Source organism: Erpetoichthys calabaricus, chromosome 2, assembly GCF_900747795.2.
Source record: "Erpetoichthys calabaricus chromosome 2, fErpCal1.3, whole genome shotgun sequence".
Classification (NCBI taxonomy): Eukaryota; Metazoa; Chordata; class Cladistia; order Polypteriformes; family Polypteridae; genus Erpetoichthys; species Erpetoichthys calabaricus.
Window position 1 is genome coordinate 187,115,925 of NC_041395.2, and position 18,441 is coordinate 187,134,365.

At 40.4% G+C, this 18,441-nt stretch overlaps 1 protein-coding gene across 1 annotated transcript in view; it reads right to left on the reverse strand.

Annotated features, from left to right (window-relative positions):
- cracr2b (calcium release activated channel regulator 2B) overlaps nucleotides 1-18,441 on the reverse strand; it is a 199,784-nt gene that overhangs the window by 895 nt on the left and 180,448 nt on the right. Inside the window, exons 13-16 of the mRNA XM_051922047.1 lie at nucleotides 18,203-18,338; nucleotides 17,795-17,876; nucleotides 1,237-1,351; nucleotides 658-765 (exon numbers count right to left, since the gene is read on the reverse strand). Coding sequence (XP_051778007.1) covers nucleotides 658-765; nucleotides 1,237-1,351; nucleotides 17,795-17,876; nucleotides 18,203-18,338 — 441 coding nt within the window. The remainder of the gene's footprint in view (nucleotides 1-657; nucleotides 766-1,236; nucleotides 1,352-17,794; nucleotides 17,877-18,202; nucleotides 18,339-18,441) is intronic.

Below are 18,441 nucleotides of genomic sequence, written 5' to 3' on the forward strand. Positions count from 1 at the left end.
AAAAATTAAATTAATAAAATATCAAAGATGGGCACCTATATGAAAGATGGCCAAGGTTAAATATTTGCAACAGCAAGAAAAATGACACAATGAAACAGTCAGTTAAATTTATCGGGTTGTTTTACCTAGCCTGATGAACTTTTAAACTATCATTACATGAACAAAACTTATTTGGCTCCTTCACTGCTAGGACTTAAATGCCCCTCATTCTGATGCACAAAACTAAATACTGCTAACAACAGCAGAACCAGAAAAAATAGTGAGCTGCTTTGAATGAAAATTTGTTGTTTTATGTTCATATGTATACTTCCACAGATTAACTGCTAAAGTGAAGGCTAATCGAGTCCTGCTCTGAAGATCCCCAATAATATGGTCTCTGATACAAATTATTTGTTCTTTAAAAGTGCCATCTAAAAAAGGAAGCCAAAAATCTACACTAATAAAACAAAACAGAGTTTAGTTTTCACTGCTTAATTAAAATACATGACCTTATATATATGACTTTGTCTACCTTTAATATTCTGACATCATATCCAGATGTATTTCTTTATTATTAAATTACAAAACTTAAGTCCTACAATAAAAAATGATCCCAGTAACCAACAATTACTGGGATCAGATGATTTTAGAAAATTAATTTAACTGAAAAACGTTCACCTGTGCCAAATGGTAACCTTCATCATAACTCACTATGCGGCCCACTGTCTCTACAGCATCTGTTTTGTTAGCAAGCAGAAAGATCACTGCTCCATCTTCCATACCATCCTGTTGCATAAAAGTAAACCAGAATTTTAAATTCAGTATGACACAGTAGGACATTCAAAGAGGCAGAACTTCCATACAATGGATAAAACAAATAAATTTCACAAAATCAGAGTTAAGCAGTAGGTTGGTAATGTATGTTTTTGAATGCAATGAGACTAATAGCACAGCTTCATCCCTAATAAGGTTTTCTTTAACTGTTTCTGCTCCTAGTTTATACATTCAAATAATTCTGCTATATGGATTTTCTTTCCTATTAAAACAAAAATACATGGCCATTTACATGTGTGCTTTGAATACAGAAAGTGACCTTTGACTAATAATTAATTAAAATAAAACTGATGAGCCTGCGGAGATTAATAACTGAAATGCATCACTCAATTCTCCAGGCCAATAACGTAAATCAAATATCCCAAAATACAGTAAAATCACATCTAACAAAAAGAAGAAAACTGAAGAAAGAAAAAAACAGACCTTTACACTCTGCAACCAGTTCCTGACAGCTAGGAAGGAACATGTCTGAGTTACATCATACATGGCCAAAATTCCATCAGCTTTGCGGAAGTACTGCTTTGTGATACTGAGGAACCTATCAAGCAACAAATTAATAAAACTCATTGAGTTTCTGTTACACAAAATAATTTACTGGATGAAAGTATCCAACCATCCACAGTATTGTCCAGGGGCCTCGTGTATAAATGGTGCGTACACACAAAAATGTTGTGTTCGCATGTTTCTACACTCATATCGCGATGTATAAAAACTAAACTTGTCGTAAAGCCACACACATTCTCACACCAGCTCGAACCATAGCAAAGCAGTGCTAATGTTCCTGTGTGGTTTCCCTTTCTTTTGTAGATTCACGCTGATGCAGCTTTAAAAAATACATTGAAATTAACCGCGTATCATTTCTTAGTTTAAGGCATCTGATTGTAATCAAGCTGTAACAATATAATGGTGCATGGAATGGTCAAACTATTCCAAATACCGTATCTGCTTTAGAGTTGTTACTCTCAGTGCACCACTCAGAGTATTTTAACCCACTGTATCTGAGTGTGGAATCACAGCTCTACAGCAGCTAACTGGAAACAAGATTATCGGGATACGGCATCTAGCACACGCTGCCTCAGCCATGCACACAGTCTATTTGAACTGCACCTATATGGTAAATGCTTCAGAGCCTTTCCTATAGGGACCTCGCAGTTGAGAAACAGTTTTATCCCAAGAATTCTAAACGCACTTAATCATTCCATCAAGTGCTCCTGGTAGAACTGTTTGTACTTAAAAGTACAATTACCTAACTGTAAACTTGCACTACAGTTGAAATACTGCACAACCTGAGCCACTTTATGAACCATTTGCACGATCTGCACTATATGTACATGTATATTGTACTTATGCTTTCATATTGTACATGTTTCATTGTTTTATTATCATTTTATAGGAAAATAAATTTATGGAGAATTTGCATATTGAATCTCATTGTACCATACAATAACAATAAAGTTATTCAATTCAACAGAAGAAAGCGCATATTTACATACAGTGCATCCGGAAAGTATTCACAGCGCATCACTTTTTCCACATTTTGTTATGTTACAGCCTTATTCCAAAATGGATTAAATTCATTTTTTTCCTCAGAATTTTACACACAACACCCCATAATGACAACGTGAAAAAAGTTTACTTGAGGTTTTTGCAAATTTATTAAAAACTAGCAAAATACCCGCGCTTCGCAGCGGAGAAGTAGTGTGTTAAAGAGGTTATGAAAAAGTAATGGAAACATTTTAAAAATAACGTAACATGATTGTCAATGTAATTGTGTTGTCATTGTTATGAGTGTTGCTGTCATATATATACATATACACATATATATTATATATATATATATATATATATATATATATATATATATATATATATATATACACATACACACATATATTATATATACACATATATTTTATATATATATATATATATATATATATATATATATATATATATATATATATATATATGGAAGAGAAGGTCTGTGATACGGTTTGCATATTTGCAGTTGGAGATCCACAAAGGGAGAAAAAACGAATCACATATCATAAAATAGTTTTATTCCTGAGCTTTCAACCCCTATCAGGGGTCTTCATCAGAGGATAATACTTAGACTTACAAGAATCAAAGGCAATATATAGCAACACATTCAGTATGGGGGGGGGGGTTTCTGTGGGTGGAGGTGACTAAGTCAGTATGATCAAGGGGGGGGTTGTATAGTTTAATTAATGTGACATAAACCCAGCATATGCCAACTTAAGAAGGACATATTCACATTAATTAAACTATACAACCCCCCCCTTGATCATACTGACTTAGTCACCTCCACCCACATAACCCCCCCCCATACATACATATACACACATTCATGCACTTACAATAATATAGAAATCAATATAAACAACATTAACATCATTATCATATGAGAATATGAAGTAATATATAAGAAGCACATTTCATATAAATATAAATTATTAAACAGTAAAATATTCTTCTATAATTTGCTACCGTGGCTATTCGTTTGTCTGTCCAGGATTTTAAATCACCTGTAGCTCGCAAACCGTTTCACCTATTGACTTGAAATCTGGTACACATATAGTACGTCACGTCTGCTATCCGCTTTATGGGTGATGATTGTATTACTCTTTTTATCTTTATTTTATTTTATTGTAGAATCAACTCCTATATGCGCACACCAGGGCGGCCGTGGGCGGATGCGTATGGTGTATTCACTCCATGTTATCGTGCAATCGTGCTGTCACTGGTATTTTGATAAAAGAATTTGAACAACATATAAGAAGCGTATAAATTATTAAACAGTAAAACATTAACATTTAAGAAGTAAAGTTACATTGAGTACTACTGCAGTGCCTTCGGGTATACCTCATTTTTTCTTTGCCCATTACATGCTTAAATGTATACATTTTTTGTTGTACCTACCCGAGAACACGCGACATATAACCGACCGTGGGAGAAGCATGGATTTTAAACACGCGTTGAGTTCATCTGCTGGTCTCCCTCGTGGAATAACTGGTAATGTTTGACTAAAATCTACAGCGAGTAAAACGACATTACCTCCTTTTTTTTTTTTTACGATCTCTGAGATCTTGCTTTTTTCGGTTCAAGGCATCATAAGCTCTTTTATGTTCCATGGTGTACTTATCCCAAACCATCATCTTTGAATGTTGCAAGACTTTCGCCTTGTATGTAGATCGGGGTAATTACATTCATTGCATTCCTAGTCTGAATCACAATCTGATTGTATGGGTGGTTACCTGGCAGGTAACGGTTATGTGTGGTCATCAAGTCGTCTAACATCCGCTACGCGCCCTCTTTTAATTGCGAGAAGCAGATATATATAGCCAAATTCTCGCGCTTCGTTGCGGCGAAGTACTGCTTTTAATTTTTTATTAAGAAGAAAACAAAACCTTTTTAAACGGATCGAAAATATACCAATAACAATTTGTTAAGGATCTGTTTTTTTGTGAAGCTCCCTTCTCACAGCTGTCGCGCTACGGCGTGTGTTTCGTTTATTTGACAGTATGTAGATCGTGGTAATTACATTCATGGCATTCGTTTTCTGACTCACAATCTGATTGTATGGGCGGTTACCTGCCAGGTCACGCTTGTGGTTTGTCAGCAAGTCGCCTTACGTCTGCCACGTGCCCTCTTTCTGTTCCCAGAAGCAGATCATAGAATGGTTTTAATAGTTTACTTTCAAATAATGCAAAGAGTATGCGACATGTGTTTCTCCCTAATTCTGGGCTCATCAGGCGTACACAGTCACTGCATCCCCTCTCGGGAATCGAATCTCTATCGTCAGCGCCAGAGGTGAAGCCCCTAACGTTGCGCTACGGCGTGTGGTTCGTTTATACCTCGTGTATTCTCATTAAACTTTTATCTAGCGAATATGTTATTGCAATCCGCAGCGGGAGCGTTTCTATAAACTTAATTTAAACTTTCGTTTTACACCGTGCTTTGTTTCCCTTATGAAGATGCTTGTATGCTTCACTCGCTCTCTTCTTATTGTTTCGCTCCCTTCTCAATTGTTTAATGAATTTTTTGTTCTTCGCTGTTTGCGGCTCATCCTTCATTTCTCCCTACTGCGTTCTTTTATCTCGCGAATATGTTATTGCAATCCGCAGCGGGAGCGTTTCTATAAACTTAATTTAATCTTACGTTTTACACCGTGCTTTGTTTCCCTTATGAAGATGCTTGTATGCTTCACTCGCTCTCTTCTTATTGTTTCGCTCCCTTCTCAATTGTTTAATGAATTTTTTGTTCTTCGCTGTTTGCGGCTCCTCCTTCATTTCTCCCTACTGCGTTCACAGTCTTTTCATGTGATTACGTGGGAGGCGTGATGACGTGACACTCAACTCCTCCTCCCACGGCCATCGGCTCGGCAAGGATGTTGTGGGAGGCAGGATCAATCTCTGGACAGGGCACCAACTCGTCGCTACCACAGCGCCACCGTGCCCCCATGTTTAATACATGCTTTAATTCATATCATCATGAAAATGATATCAAGTATACATTTTAGTATTTAAATTGTTCAGTGAGCTATAATATCATGAATGAATATTCTATGTCCTGTCGACATAAGAGAAACCTCATTTATGAAGCACGTAGTGATTCACACACAGAGTACATAGAAGAACACATAGAATATGAAGCATTTAACATGCTACTTTAGTTAAGATGTGATTTGAGAAACTAATAAATTAAACGATTTTAAGATGAAGTTAATGGCATTCTGCTTTAATGACAAAATAAACTGTGATTAAAGTTGACATTTTGACCTTTTTTCCCCACTGTGTCCTATTTTTTTTCTTTTCTCTGTATGACTCGCCTTTTCACAACGATTTTGATATCTGGCCACTTCTTTTTTATTTCGGGCACTGTACGACTTTCTGAACTTGAACTTTCGAGTTTCTCCACCACTCTATGTCACTCGATCAACTTCCTTTTGTTGTTTATACCAATGCTTAAACCAACAAATACAGTAATCCCTCCTCCATCGCGGGGGTTGCGTTCCAGAGCCACCCGCGAAATAAGAAAATCCGCGAAGTATAAACCATATGTTTATATGGTTATTTTTATATTGTCATGCTTGGGTCACAGATTTGCGCATAAACACAGGAGGTTGTAGAGAGACAGGAACATTATTCAAACACTGCAAACAAACATTTGTCTCTTTTTCAAAAGTTTAAACTGTGCTCCATGACAAGACAGAGATGACAGTTCTGTCTCACAATTAAAAGAATGCAAACATATCTTCCTCTTCAAAGGAAACAGAGAGGAAAGCAAACAAATCAATAGGGCTGTTTAGCTTGCGGTACAAAGCTGCTGAAGGCGGCAGCTCACACCCCCTCCGTCAGGAGCAGGGAGAGAGAGAGAGAGAAAAACAAAGAAAAAAATCAATACGTGCCCTTTGAGCTTTTAAGTATGCGAAGCACCATGCAGCATACTTAAAAGCTGCACACACAAGGTAGAAATGTGAAGATAATCTTTCAGCATTTTTAGACGAGCGTCCGTATCATCTAGGTGTGCGAACAGCCCCCCTGCTCAATCCCCCTACGTCAGGATCAGAGAATGTCAGCGCGCGAGGGAGAGAGAAAAGTAAGTTGGGTAGCTTCTCAGCCATCTGCCAATAGCGTCCCTTGTATGAAATCAACTGGGCAAACCAACTGAGGAAGCATGTACCAGAAATTAAAAGACCCATTGTCCTCAGAAATCCGCGAACCAGCAAAAAATCCGCGATATATATTTAAATATGCTTACATATAAAATCCGCGATAGAGTGAAGCCGCGAAAGGCGAAGCGCGATATAGCGAGGGATCACTGTAGTATGTTTTCCTTGCCTCTATTTGGTATTCGCTGAAATTCTTCTTTTTCTCCCCTTGCTTTTGCCATTGTCTTTTCACAGAATGCAGGGCTATTTATATTGATTTGCATATTCAAAGAGGCGTAATTCTGGGAGGAGTCGGAGTGGGGTGGCAGGCATGTGCATTACATTTCATGCTGATCGGGATTTATGTAGTGGAAGAACATGGAAGTTAGTGTATGCACAGATTAATGCAGCTGGATTTTTTTGTGCATATGCAAATTTCTATTTTTGTCCATATACCAAGTTTTAGTGTGAATTCTACGCACAGTGTTATACAGCGATCATCCACTGAACAGTATCATCTCTAGACAGAGGAACAGCTTCAGCGACAGACTGCTGTCAATGTCCTGCTCCACTGACAGACTGAGGAGATCATTCCTCCCCCACACTATGCGACTCTTCAATTCCACCCGGGGTGGGGGGGGGGTAAACGTTAACATTATAACATATATATTATTGTCTGTTATACCTGCAATTTTATCACTCTTTAATTTAATATTGTTTCTTTATCAGTATGCTGCTGCTGGAGTATGTGAATTTCCCCTTAGATAGATAGATAGATAGATAGATAGATAGATAGATAGATAGATAGATAGATAGATAGATAGATAGATAGATAGATAGAAGTATCTATCTATCTATCTATCTATCTATCTATCTATCTATCTATCTATCTATCTATCTATCTATCTATCTATCTATCTATCTATCTATCTATCTATCTATCTATACATGAGGCCCCAGGTCTTCATACATCATTGACTCTGTTTTTATGTAATCTTTATTTAAATGACCTCTGAATCACATTCTACAAAAAGTTAAAAGCACTTGGTGAGTGCCCAGTATAGAAATCAATATAAATCAAAGAATACAATACAGTGGAATCTCGAGATACGAACAGCTCTGTATATGAGAAATTCAAGATACGAGGAAAGTATGAGCGAAAAATTTGAATCTAAATACGAGCATTGGCTCGCGTAACGAGCCAGGCTGTGGGTATGCATGACGCGTTTCCCGATCCGCCTCGACTCGGAGATTCACCCAAGCTGACGCTGCCCGCCCGTCAGCTCACTCAGTGTTCCTTGTTCTCCCGTAGCGTGAGGATCTACGCGTTTGTGCGCATGTGATTTCATTGTTTTTTTTTTGCATTTAACGTGAAAATAATTATTCCACAATGCCTCTCAGTAACCCGTTTCCTCCTCCCCACCTCCCTATCGTCTCCCTCAAGCCAGCCAGGACTCTTCATAAAGGTAAACTACAGTTATATTATTTACCAGTGTTATTTATTAAAGGTAAACTATAGTATATATTATTTATCAGTGTTATTTGTTAGGAAAATTGATTTTTATGTTGATATTTTTGGGGGTGCGGAACGGATTAACTGGATTTCCATTATTTTCAATGGGGAAGTTTGTTCTAGATACGAGAAATTCGCTATACGAGCTCAGTGCTGGAACGAATTAAACCCGTATCTCGAGGTTCCACTGTATATAAAAACTTATTTAAAAGGAACTCTCCTAAAATGCCATTTACACAAAGGTTACAGTATGTTCTAAGCCAAACTCCCTTATATATTTATTCTACATAGTGTCATTAAAAGCGTACACTTTTCAAGGCAGTTTTTAAAACACGCTCAACTATAGTCAAGTATCAGGGTGAATGAAAAACATGTAGTCTTGAAACCTTAATTCATTTGATCTCTAGATCTGGAAAATATCCAGTTTCTTCAAGGCCATTAAGCCTATTGTTATAAAATCTTCACTTAATTTCTGACTGATGTGCATTATAAAGCATTTCTGTAACAGAACATTGCTGAGTGGGAGGACCTGTTTGCTACAACAGATGGAAGGTTCATCCTAAGTCTGTTGAGTCTGTTGTCCTGTAGCACTGAAGAAGTTGGTCTCTGAGTTGTACTCTACTAAAGTTAAAAACAGATGTTATCTTAAAAAACACCATTGGGTGGTGTGGCTATTTCAAAGCAGCAAATATAGAGACAATTTGAGCTTTCTACCATTGGAGTACATTACTGTTTTTGAAAACAATGTAGTAAGTCATATGTTCTGTTAAAAATGAGCATTATTAATACTTATAAAGATACAAATACTTTCAATGTGAAAGTAACCCATTTATTCATCCCAATTATAAGTTTCAAAATAAAATAATGTAGTAAATGTAGTGAAATATATGATACTAAGCATGCCACCTGTTGAAGACAGCTAATAGAATAATTTAAAAATATTTGCTACCTCTTGTGACACATTTACCTTCAGCGCCTTCCTCAGTATCCATGTGTATCTGAACCTCTCTTCACCGGTGCTCCCTATTTCCAGTTTGTTCTCGTAAAGCCTGCTTCTCAGACACTGTCATTATTTCTGAGGCACCTTTCTCGCCTTGTATACTTTCTGTTTTTGAGGGTGACTCTCTCTGTGTGGCTTTTATGCCATTTTTCTTCTTTGTGTGTCTCACAATAGCATCACCAAAGCAAGACTGACCAATCATACTGCTCTAAGGGACCGGACACACACAGACGTTAATCTTTTATTATATGGTAAATGTAGTCATTTCATATAATTAGGCCCAAAAGTGAAAGCCCTACCTTAAGTTGGTGTAATAGTGACTGCTGCTACAGACAGCCAAAGTGTCAGTTCAGAATTCAAGATACTAATATTGACAGTAGGTCTTAATTAAACACACACTACACTACAGTCTTCAGATTAGCGGCTGGATATGCTTCTAATCAAATGTGATAAATTTTGCTTATTAAATAAGTCTGACTTAAAGTTATTGTGTATAAGAATCCATATATACCAAGTATGTGCCTGTTTCTATAGCTAAAGTTTGACTTAATTTATTTGATATCACTCATTTTCAGGAAGTTTACTTTCATTTACAGCAGTTGCAAATCCCATGCTGAATGTTGTAAATTACATATTAATGTCATTCAAAGAAGGAAATGCTACAAATAGTGTGTTCTGGAGTAAGGCATTTTGATACTACTGATCATAGTGATCTACCATAAAGGCTTAAGAATGTTTTATACCATCAAAAGCAGATGAATCACCAATATTCTATTACTGCAATTGGAAAGCACACTCTTATTGTTAAGGTCCTTATTGATAGAAAATGTTCCAGAAGCCCTCAAAGTTCAGTTTCAGAACTTTATTGTAGAAATCAGATTTAGACCAAAAGGTACCTTTATAGATATAGACCAATTTCAATAATATCCTTTATTTTCAAAGCTGTTGAATAAATAAATCATGTCTTACTTTGAATAGTATAAGTTTCAGTCTGATACTATGGTGTATAACACTATACTACAGAATCAGGTTTCACTGGTGTTGCCAAAAACATTCTACTAACTTCAGATGCCTGAAATGCTAGAGTCATTATGTAGCTAACTCTTAAGCATAGCTATTTACACATTTAGAGCTATTTACAGCAACTCAAATGAGAAGAACTATTTTAATCCCCTTCAACAAAAATCACAGCACTGGGGGATCTACATCACTTTATAAAGAATATTGAATATTTCACTTGACCAGTGTTTTAACATAAACTGTAAATCCATTTATTTTGAAACTTACATTGTGCAACAATATTATGTCTTATATACAGCTTTTAATGTAGGTATTTCTATATGTTGAAAGTACTGAATGAAGGTAGTGATTATGCAATCTATCACTGACACAAAAACAAATATCTATTTACATTAATTTTTCCATCTTGTAACAGAGGTAGGATATATTACATAACTGTAAACAAATACGCCTATTTATTTATTTATTTATTTATTTATTTATTTATTCTTTAATAGACCAGTGTCTATAATCATTCTTCCATCAAAAAAAATTGTCTTTCTGAAAGTTAAAATGTAAAATAAAGGTGAAATATTTGTTGATGATATGTATTATCTGTGTAAACCTGTTTTAATTAGGTATGTGATGTATTAAATTAAAAAAAAAAAACTGCTGTCAGGACAACATAATGTTTAAATGAATCAATAGCCACAGCAAAATTTGGAACACACAGACTAATGTAGGCTGGTTTATTACAAGTTCTGCATCCATACCTCTTTGGAAATCTTATTAAAAGAGGAGCTGAACATCAGCACCTTCATTCTCAAGCAGGATGGTAAGCTCTTATTACATACTGACATCCAGTTAAGTTGGGGCTGCTTTCTTCTTCTAACTCATAAAGCCTTACCTAACTTTACCTGCCTTAACTAAATTCCAGAGTATAAATTGTAATCAAAGGATTCAAGCCTGTCTAAAATCCAAAGGTTACATAAGACTGTTTAGCAGTTGTAGTTCTTTTGTTATAAGCCCCTCGAACTTCAGAATGATTTGTCCCCTAGTATAAAAGATTGTTTTGTCGTGGAAGGATTTTGGGGTGACTCTGTTCTAACAAATAGCTTCTTTTATTTCACTGCCTGGATCCTTTGTTACGCAGACCCACACATATGTACTCAAACCTCAACACTTGCTCTCTTATCCTTGCACACTCCTGGTCTGAAAGAATACAAAGCCCACATTCTCAGTGCATTTGCACCTGGGACTACAGTCTGATTATACCCAGAACTGATTGCTAGTGTTCTTTACTTTCTCTTTTGGAGGACATCTCCTTCTATTCTCTATATTTTAGATGACAAGACAGAGCTACAAAGCAAGCAGAGGGCAGGTTTAGATATTTTACTCAGCCATTACAGTCTTTAACATTAGGCAGAAACAACACACAGATGGATACAACAAATCACCATACGACATAGATGTTTCAGCAGCTGTCATATATCCAATGTGTGTCTGTGTTCAGTCTGTTAAGGTTATATTGCTTCAACTCTAACGTTTCATGGCATGGGTCTTCTGGTCCTCATTCTTCTCCCTTTGTGCTTGTCCCTGGTACTACTTATTTTTTAAAGATTGTCAGGGCCAAGGTGAACACTCTTAGACCCTCTGTGTTCTATGTCATCTGACAGACCATGGCAGCACATGAAAAGCTCAAATGTCTCCTTTTGAGCATGTGAAAGGTTTAGCAAAAATGTCAATTTTGTTGTTTAAAGTTTTGGCTTTCTCTAAAACCTTATTGTCTGCAAAAGTTACTTTCTGCTTGTCTGTAAAAGGTGTCAATCTGCTCCCCTGCGTTCTGCAGAAATCCCCTCTGTCTGTAAAGCCAGGTTTATACTTCATGCGATGCGACATGTGTGCCTGTGGATGCTACTGCTATGCAAGCATTGTACTGTACTTGCATACGTACTTTACGTAAATCTAGAAGATTCCACCAGGTGGCAGTGCGTGATATCATCACAGTGAGAAAACGTTTGGCTTCTCTGTGTTTTGAATTACCTGAAACATCCATTAAATTCCAAGGACACCTTGTCACAATATATCTGAAAAGAATGGATGTTTAATGATTACATCCATCAATCCAGGGATGTGTTCATTCCAGCTAGCATTGCGCATGAAGCAGAAACAATCCCTGGATGGGGAATCAACTCATCACAAGGTGAATACAAGCACTCACACTAGTGTCATTTTAGCATCAACAAATTCTCAAACCTTCATGTCTTTGGAAGGAAACCAGAGCACACTGTGGAAACCCACCAGGAAAACATGCAAACACCAGGCAGGCAACACCAGGGACGTGAGTCCCTACTGCGAGGCAGCAGCACTACCACTCTGCCACCGTGCCGCCTCCACATGTGTAATTATTAACAGTATCCATCCATCCATCCATCCTCTTCCGCTTATCCGAGGTCGGGTCACGGGGGCAGCAGCTTGAGCAGAGATGCCCAGACTTCCCTCTCCCCGGCCACTTCTTCTAGCTCTTCCGGGAGAATCCTGAGGCGTTCCCAGGCCAGCCGGGAGACATAGTCCCTCCAGCATGTCCTGGGTCTTCCCCGGGGCCTCCTCCCGGTTGGACGTGCCCGGAACACCTCACCAGGGAGGCGTCCAGGAGGCATCCTGATCAGATGCCCGAGCCACCTCATCTGACTCCTCTCGATGCGGAGGAGCAGCGGCTCTACTCTGAGCCCATCCCGGATGAATGAGCTTCTCACCCTATCTTTAAGGGAAAGCCCAGACACCCTGTGGAGGAAACTCATTTCAGCCGCTTGTATTCGCGATCTCGTTCTTTCGGTCACTACCCATAGCTCATGACCATAGGTGAGGGTAGGAACATAGATCGACCGGTAAATTGAGAGCTTTGCCTTATGGCTCAGCTCCTTTTTCACCACGACAGACCGATGCAGAGCCCGCACCGATCCGCCTGTCGATCTCACGCTCCATTCTTCCCTCACTCGTGAACAAAACCCCAAGATACTTGAACTCCTCCACTTGAGACAGGATCTTGCTCCCAACCCTGAGAGGGCACTCCACCCTTTTCCAGCTGAGGACCATAGTCTCGGATTTGGAGGTGCTGATTCCCATCCCAGCCGCTTCACACTCAGCTGCGAACCGATCCAGAGAGAGTGGAGGATCACGGCCTGATGAAGCAAACAGGACAACATCATCTGCAAAAAGCAGTGACCCAATCCTGAGTCCACCAAACCGGACCCCCTCAACACTCTGGCTGCGCCTAGAAATTCTGTCCATAAAAGTTATGAACAGAATCGGTGACAATGGGCAGCCCTGGCGGTGTCCAACTCTCACTGGAAACGGGTTTGACTTACTGCCGGCAATGCGGACCAAGCTCTGACACCGGTTGTACATGGACCGGTACTCCATACTCCCGGAGCACCCCCCACAGGATTCCCCGAGGGACACGGTCGAACGCCTTTTCCAAGTCCACAAAATACATGTAGACTGGTTGGGCTAACTCCCATGCACCCTCCAGGACCCTGCTAAGGGTGTAGAGCTGGTCCACTGTTCCGCAACCAGGACGAAAACCACACTGTTCCTCCTGAATCCGAGGTTCGACTATCCGACGGACCCTCCTCTCCAGAACCCCCGAATAGACTTTTCCAGGGAGGCTGAGGAGTGTGATCCCTCTGTAGTTGGAACACACCCTCCGGTCCCCCTTCTTAAAGAGGGGGACCACCACCCCGGTCTGCCAATCCAGAGGCACTGTCCCTGATGTCCATGCGATGTTGTAGAGACGTGTCAACCAAGACAGTCCTACACCATCCAGAGCCTTTAGGAACTCCGGGCGTATCTCATCCACCCCTGGGGCCCTGCCAACAAGGAGATTTTTGACCACCTCGGTGACCTCAGTCCCAGAGATGGGGGAGCCCACCTCCGAGTCCCCAGGCTCTGCTTCCTCATTGGAAGGCATGTTATTGGGATTGAGGAGGTCTTCGAAGTACTCCCCCCACCGACCCACAACGTCCCGAGTCGAGGTCAGCAGCGCACCATCCCCACCATATACAGTGTTGACACTGCACTGCTTCCCCTTCCTGAGACGCCGGACGGTGGACCAGAATCTCCTCGAAGCCGTCCGAAAGTCATTCTCCATGGCCTCCCCAAACTCCTCCCATGCCCGAGTTTTTGCCTCAGCAACCACCGAAGCTGCATTCCGCTTGGCCTGCCGGTACCTATTAGCTGCCTCCAGAGTCCCACAGGACAAAAGGGACCGGTAGGACTCCTTCTTCAGCTTGACGGCATCCCTCACCGCCGGTGTCCACCAACGGGTTCGGGGATTGCCGCCACGACAGGCACCGACCACCTTACGGCCACAGCTCCGGTCAGCCGCCTCAACAATAGAGGCACGGAACATGGCCCATTCGGACTCAATGTCCCCCACCTCTCTCGGGACATGGTCAAAGTTCTGCCGGAGGTGGGAGTTGAAGCTACTTCTGACAGGGGGCTCTGCCAGACGTTCCCAGCAGACCCTCACAACACGTTTGGGCCTACCAGGCCTGACCGGCATCCTCCCCCACCATCGAAGCCAACTCACCACCAGGTGGTGATCAGTTGATAGCTCCGCCCCTCTCTTCACCCGAGTGTCCAAGACATGTGGCCGCAAGTCCGATGACACGACCACAAAGTCGATCATCGAACTGAGGCCTAGCGTGTCCTGGTGCCAAGTGCACATATGAACACCCCTATGCTTGAACATGGTGTTCGTTATGGACAATCCGTGACGAGCACAGAAGTCCAATAACAAAACACCACTCGGGTTCAGATCGGGGGGGCCATTCCTCCCAATCACGCCCTTCCAGGTCTCACTGTCATTGCCCACGTGAGCATTGAAGTCTCCCAGCAGTACGAGGGAGTCCCCAGATGGTATGCCCTCTAGCACACCCTCCAGGGACTCCAAAAAGGGTGGGTACTCTGAACTGCTGTTTGGTGCATACGCACAAACAACAGTCAGGACCCGTCCCCCCACCCGAAGGCGGAGGGAGGCTACCCTCTCGTCTACTGGGGTAAACCCCAATGTACAGGCTCCAAGTCGGGGGGCAATAAGTATACCCACACCCGCTCGGCACCTCTCACCGGGGGAAACTCCAGAGTGGTAGAGAGTCCAGCCCCTCTCAAGGAGATTGGTTCCAGAGTCCAAGCTGTGCGTCGAGGTGAGCCCGACTATATCTAGACGGAACCTCTCAACCTCACGCACAAGCTCAGGCTCCTTCCCCTTCAGAGAGGTGACATTCCACGTCCCAAGAGCCAGCTTCTGTAGCCGAGGATCGGACCGCCAAGGTCCCCGCCTTCGGCCACCACCCAACTCACACTGCACCCGACCTCCTTGGCCCCTCCCATAGGTGGTGAGCCCATGGGAAGGGGGGACCCACGTTGCCTCTTCGGGCTGTGCCCGGCCGAGCCCAATGGGTGTAAGCCCGGCCACCAGGCACTCGCCATCGAGCCCCACCTCCAGGCCTGGCTCCAGAGGGGGGGCCCGGTGAACCGCGTCCGAGCGAGGGAAAACGCCGTCCAAATTTTTTATTCGTCATAGGAGGTTTGTAAAACCGCTCTTTGTCTCATCCCTCACCTAGGACCAGTTTGCCTTGGGTGGCCCTACCAGGGGCATAAACCCCCGGACAACAGAGCTCCTAGGATCATTGGGACACGCAAACCCCTCCACCACGGTAAGGTGGCGGTTCGAGGAGGGGTTATTAACAGTATTCATTATTTAAATTAAGATAATAATGTATCTGTAAAATGTAATATACATATTTTAATGCATTTCATCATGAAAGTGATATCAAGTATAAATCTAAGGATTCTTAATGTGCAGAGAGCTGGAATATCATAAATTGAATGTGTTCTGTGTGGAGATTGCTGCTTGCTGCAGCTGTCAATGCAGGAGGAAGCCCCAGAAGCATGTAGTGATTAACAACTGGGTTGGTTTTAAGATGACGTTTACAACGGTATACTTCAATTATAAAATAAACTACAGGATTAAAGTGGACATTTCTAGATTTAAGTCAAAATTTCCAGTTTAATCACAAAATAGACGTTTTCACTGTGTCCCTAACTTTTTTTTCTCTGCGGCTCAAATACATTTTTATACTGTTGTAAAGGTGCAAAATAAAAAAAATTAAAAAAAGACAGCAACAGAAGATGGTATGTGCGACCTTTAAAATGTATCATGTCATTACATTGGGGAATATGCGACGCTTGAATATAAAAGCACCACGAATGCATTTATATGTTGGCATTTTGCTTCACCACATCGCAACATTCATCAAACATCGAAGCATGCACATCAATCATGTAGGATCCGCAAAGCGGCTTTTCTGTCACATGTAAATAGTAAACAGAGACTCTGATGTCACGTTCCAACTTGATCACACTACACCGTCTGACTTTTTGCTGGTTATTCAACTCACACATTCATCGTGTTAATTTCTGAGAACATGCTCACAGGACGCGTCAAATGAATGCTGGGAACGTGTTGCAGCCATGATGCGTGCGTGTAGGTAGGTGTTCTGAACGTGAAGTATAAACTGGCCCTTAAGAATCCCTTTTGTTTATGCTAACACTTCCTCTTTCTGAAGTTTAGACCATCTGCTTTAACAGAGATCAAAAGATCAAAAAAAAAAAACTACAAGAACTTACAGTTCAACAAACAGCTTCAATACCAAGTATATGAAATATCATCTATAATGCTTTTAACATTTTAAAGAACCTACTACAATAACAAAATTACATTCCCTTACAGAGATTACCCATCAGTTTCTTTACAGAATCCAGATTACAGCCTCACTACTTTAATCTTGGGTGTCCTTATTCATTTTCAATTTAAGTCTACTGCACTTTCAGTTGTATTTCCAGCATGCTATATAAATAGTATGAAAAAAAGCACATCATAAACACAAAATATAATTCTGAAACTAACAGAGAAGCATTGTGCAATATATATGGAAAAACAGATATACAGGATGAGTCAAAATTATGTTAACACTAATGGTACTGCCATGTATATAACTTATATACAACTTTTGTGGACAATTTATGTGCCACATATGGTACGTGTTCAACATGATGGCGAATAGGTTGAGACATTCCTGTAAATTATCTTGTACATATGAAGTATGGTTTGTGAATAAATTGTTTCAGCCATTCAAATGTTAACATAATTTTGACTCACCCTGTATATACAAGGTGGGTTTATGTCTGAATTCTAACTGTCAGCTGCATGCTGAAAGGGGTCAATCTGTACTCAAATGGCAACAATTTCATCCAAACACAAAATCTGAGGACTGGTCCATCATACATGATGTCGTATCCCACATCAAGGCTGGAAATCATCACTTTCTTTTTTTCTTTTCAGTTCTGTGGCATTAGTTGCCACTCACCTGGCCACAATGCTATTCTTGCCATGGAATAAAAATTCAGAATGGTTGAAAATCCCTGCTGTCACTGGTGACAGCATTAGATTATTAAGTAATCATGCTAAGTTATTGACTCCAACTTGTGCCTTATGGTAATGCAAGCTGCCTGTAAGGCCAAAAGCATTTCTTAGTCCAAAGACGGATCCTACCTGGTACTAGATAAGAGTATCCAACTCAGTAGTCACTAAGGTTAAAAATAATGTAATAAAAGCTGGCAAACAGAAGTAGTCATTTATGCATGTGCATTTGTTTGGGCATGAATTCTTCATGAGTTAGTATTTTTCCTTCCTCTGTATTTGCTCATCTCTATTAAGTCACACTTAACTTACCTTTCCTGGCCGGCCGTATCCCAGAGTTGCAAGACAACACACACATTGTCCACAATGAGACTCCGCATCTGATAATCAATACCTTGCAAGAATAAAAATAACATAAAAAAATAAAAATGCTTTATAAATGAGAACTCCTCCTGATCATACTTCCTTCAAGTCACCTCCTTTATTAACATGCTACATAGGCCATCACTGTTAATCTATTCTAGAAAGTGAATGTTAAGGTGCATTTTACTCTCAAGTTAACAAATATTTCCATCAGTTTGTCATCACTTCTAAACCACATTATTCACAATTAACATATCATATTAATGAGATTTAAAGAATTGCAGAAACTCTTTACAATAATTACAACACAGTAACAATTCTACTAGCAACTCTCATGAAGGTTACATCGAGACTCACCAACTGTTGAGCAGACGTCTGTTAGGAACTGTCCCTGGCAGAAGTAGTGGATGAAGGATGTCTTCCCAACTCCTGAGTTTCCTATGAAAACCACTTTAAATACCCTTTCTGGAGGCATATTTAGAGGGTCCTTTACCTAAAATGGTGACAGGTTGACAATTTAAAAAAAAAAATAAAGATACAGAAATTTGTAACCTCTTTTAATAATATAATAACTCAATTAACTATTCCCTAACAAA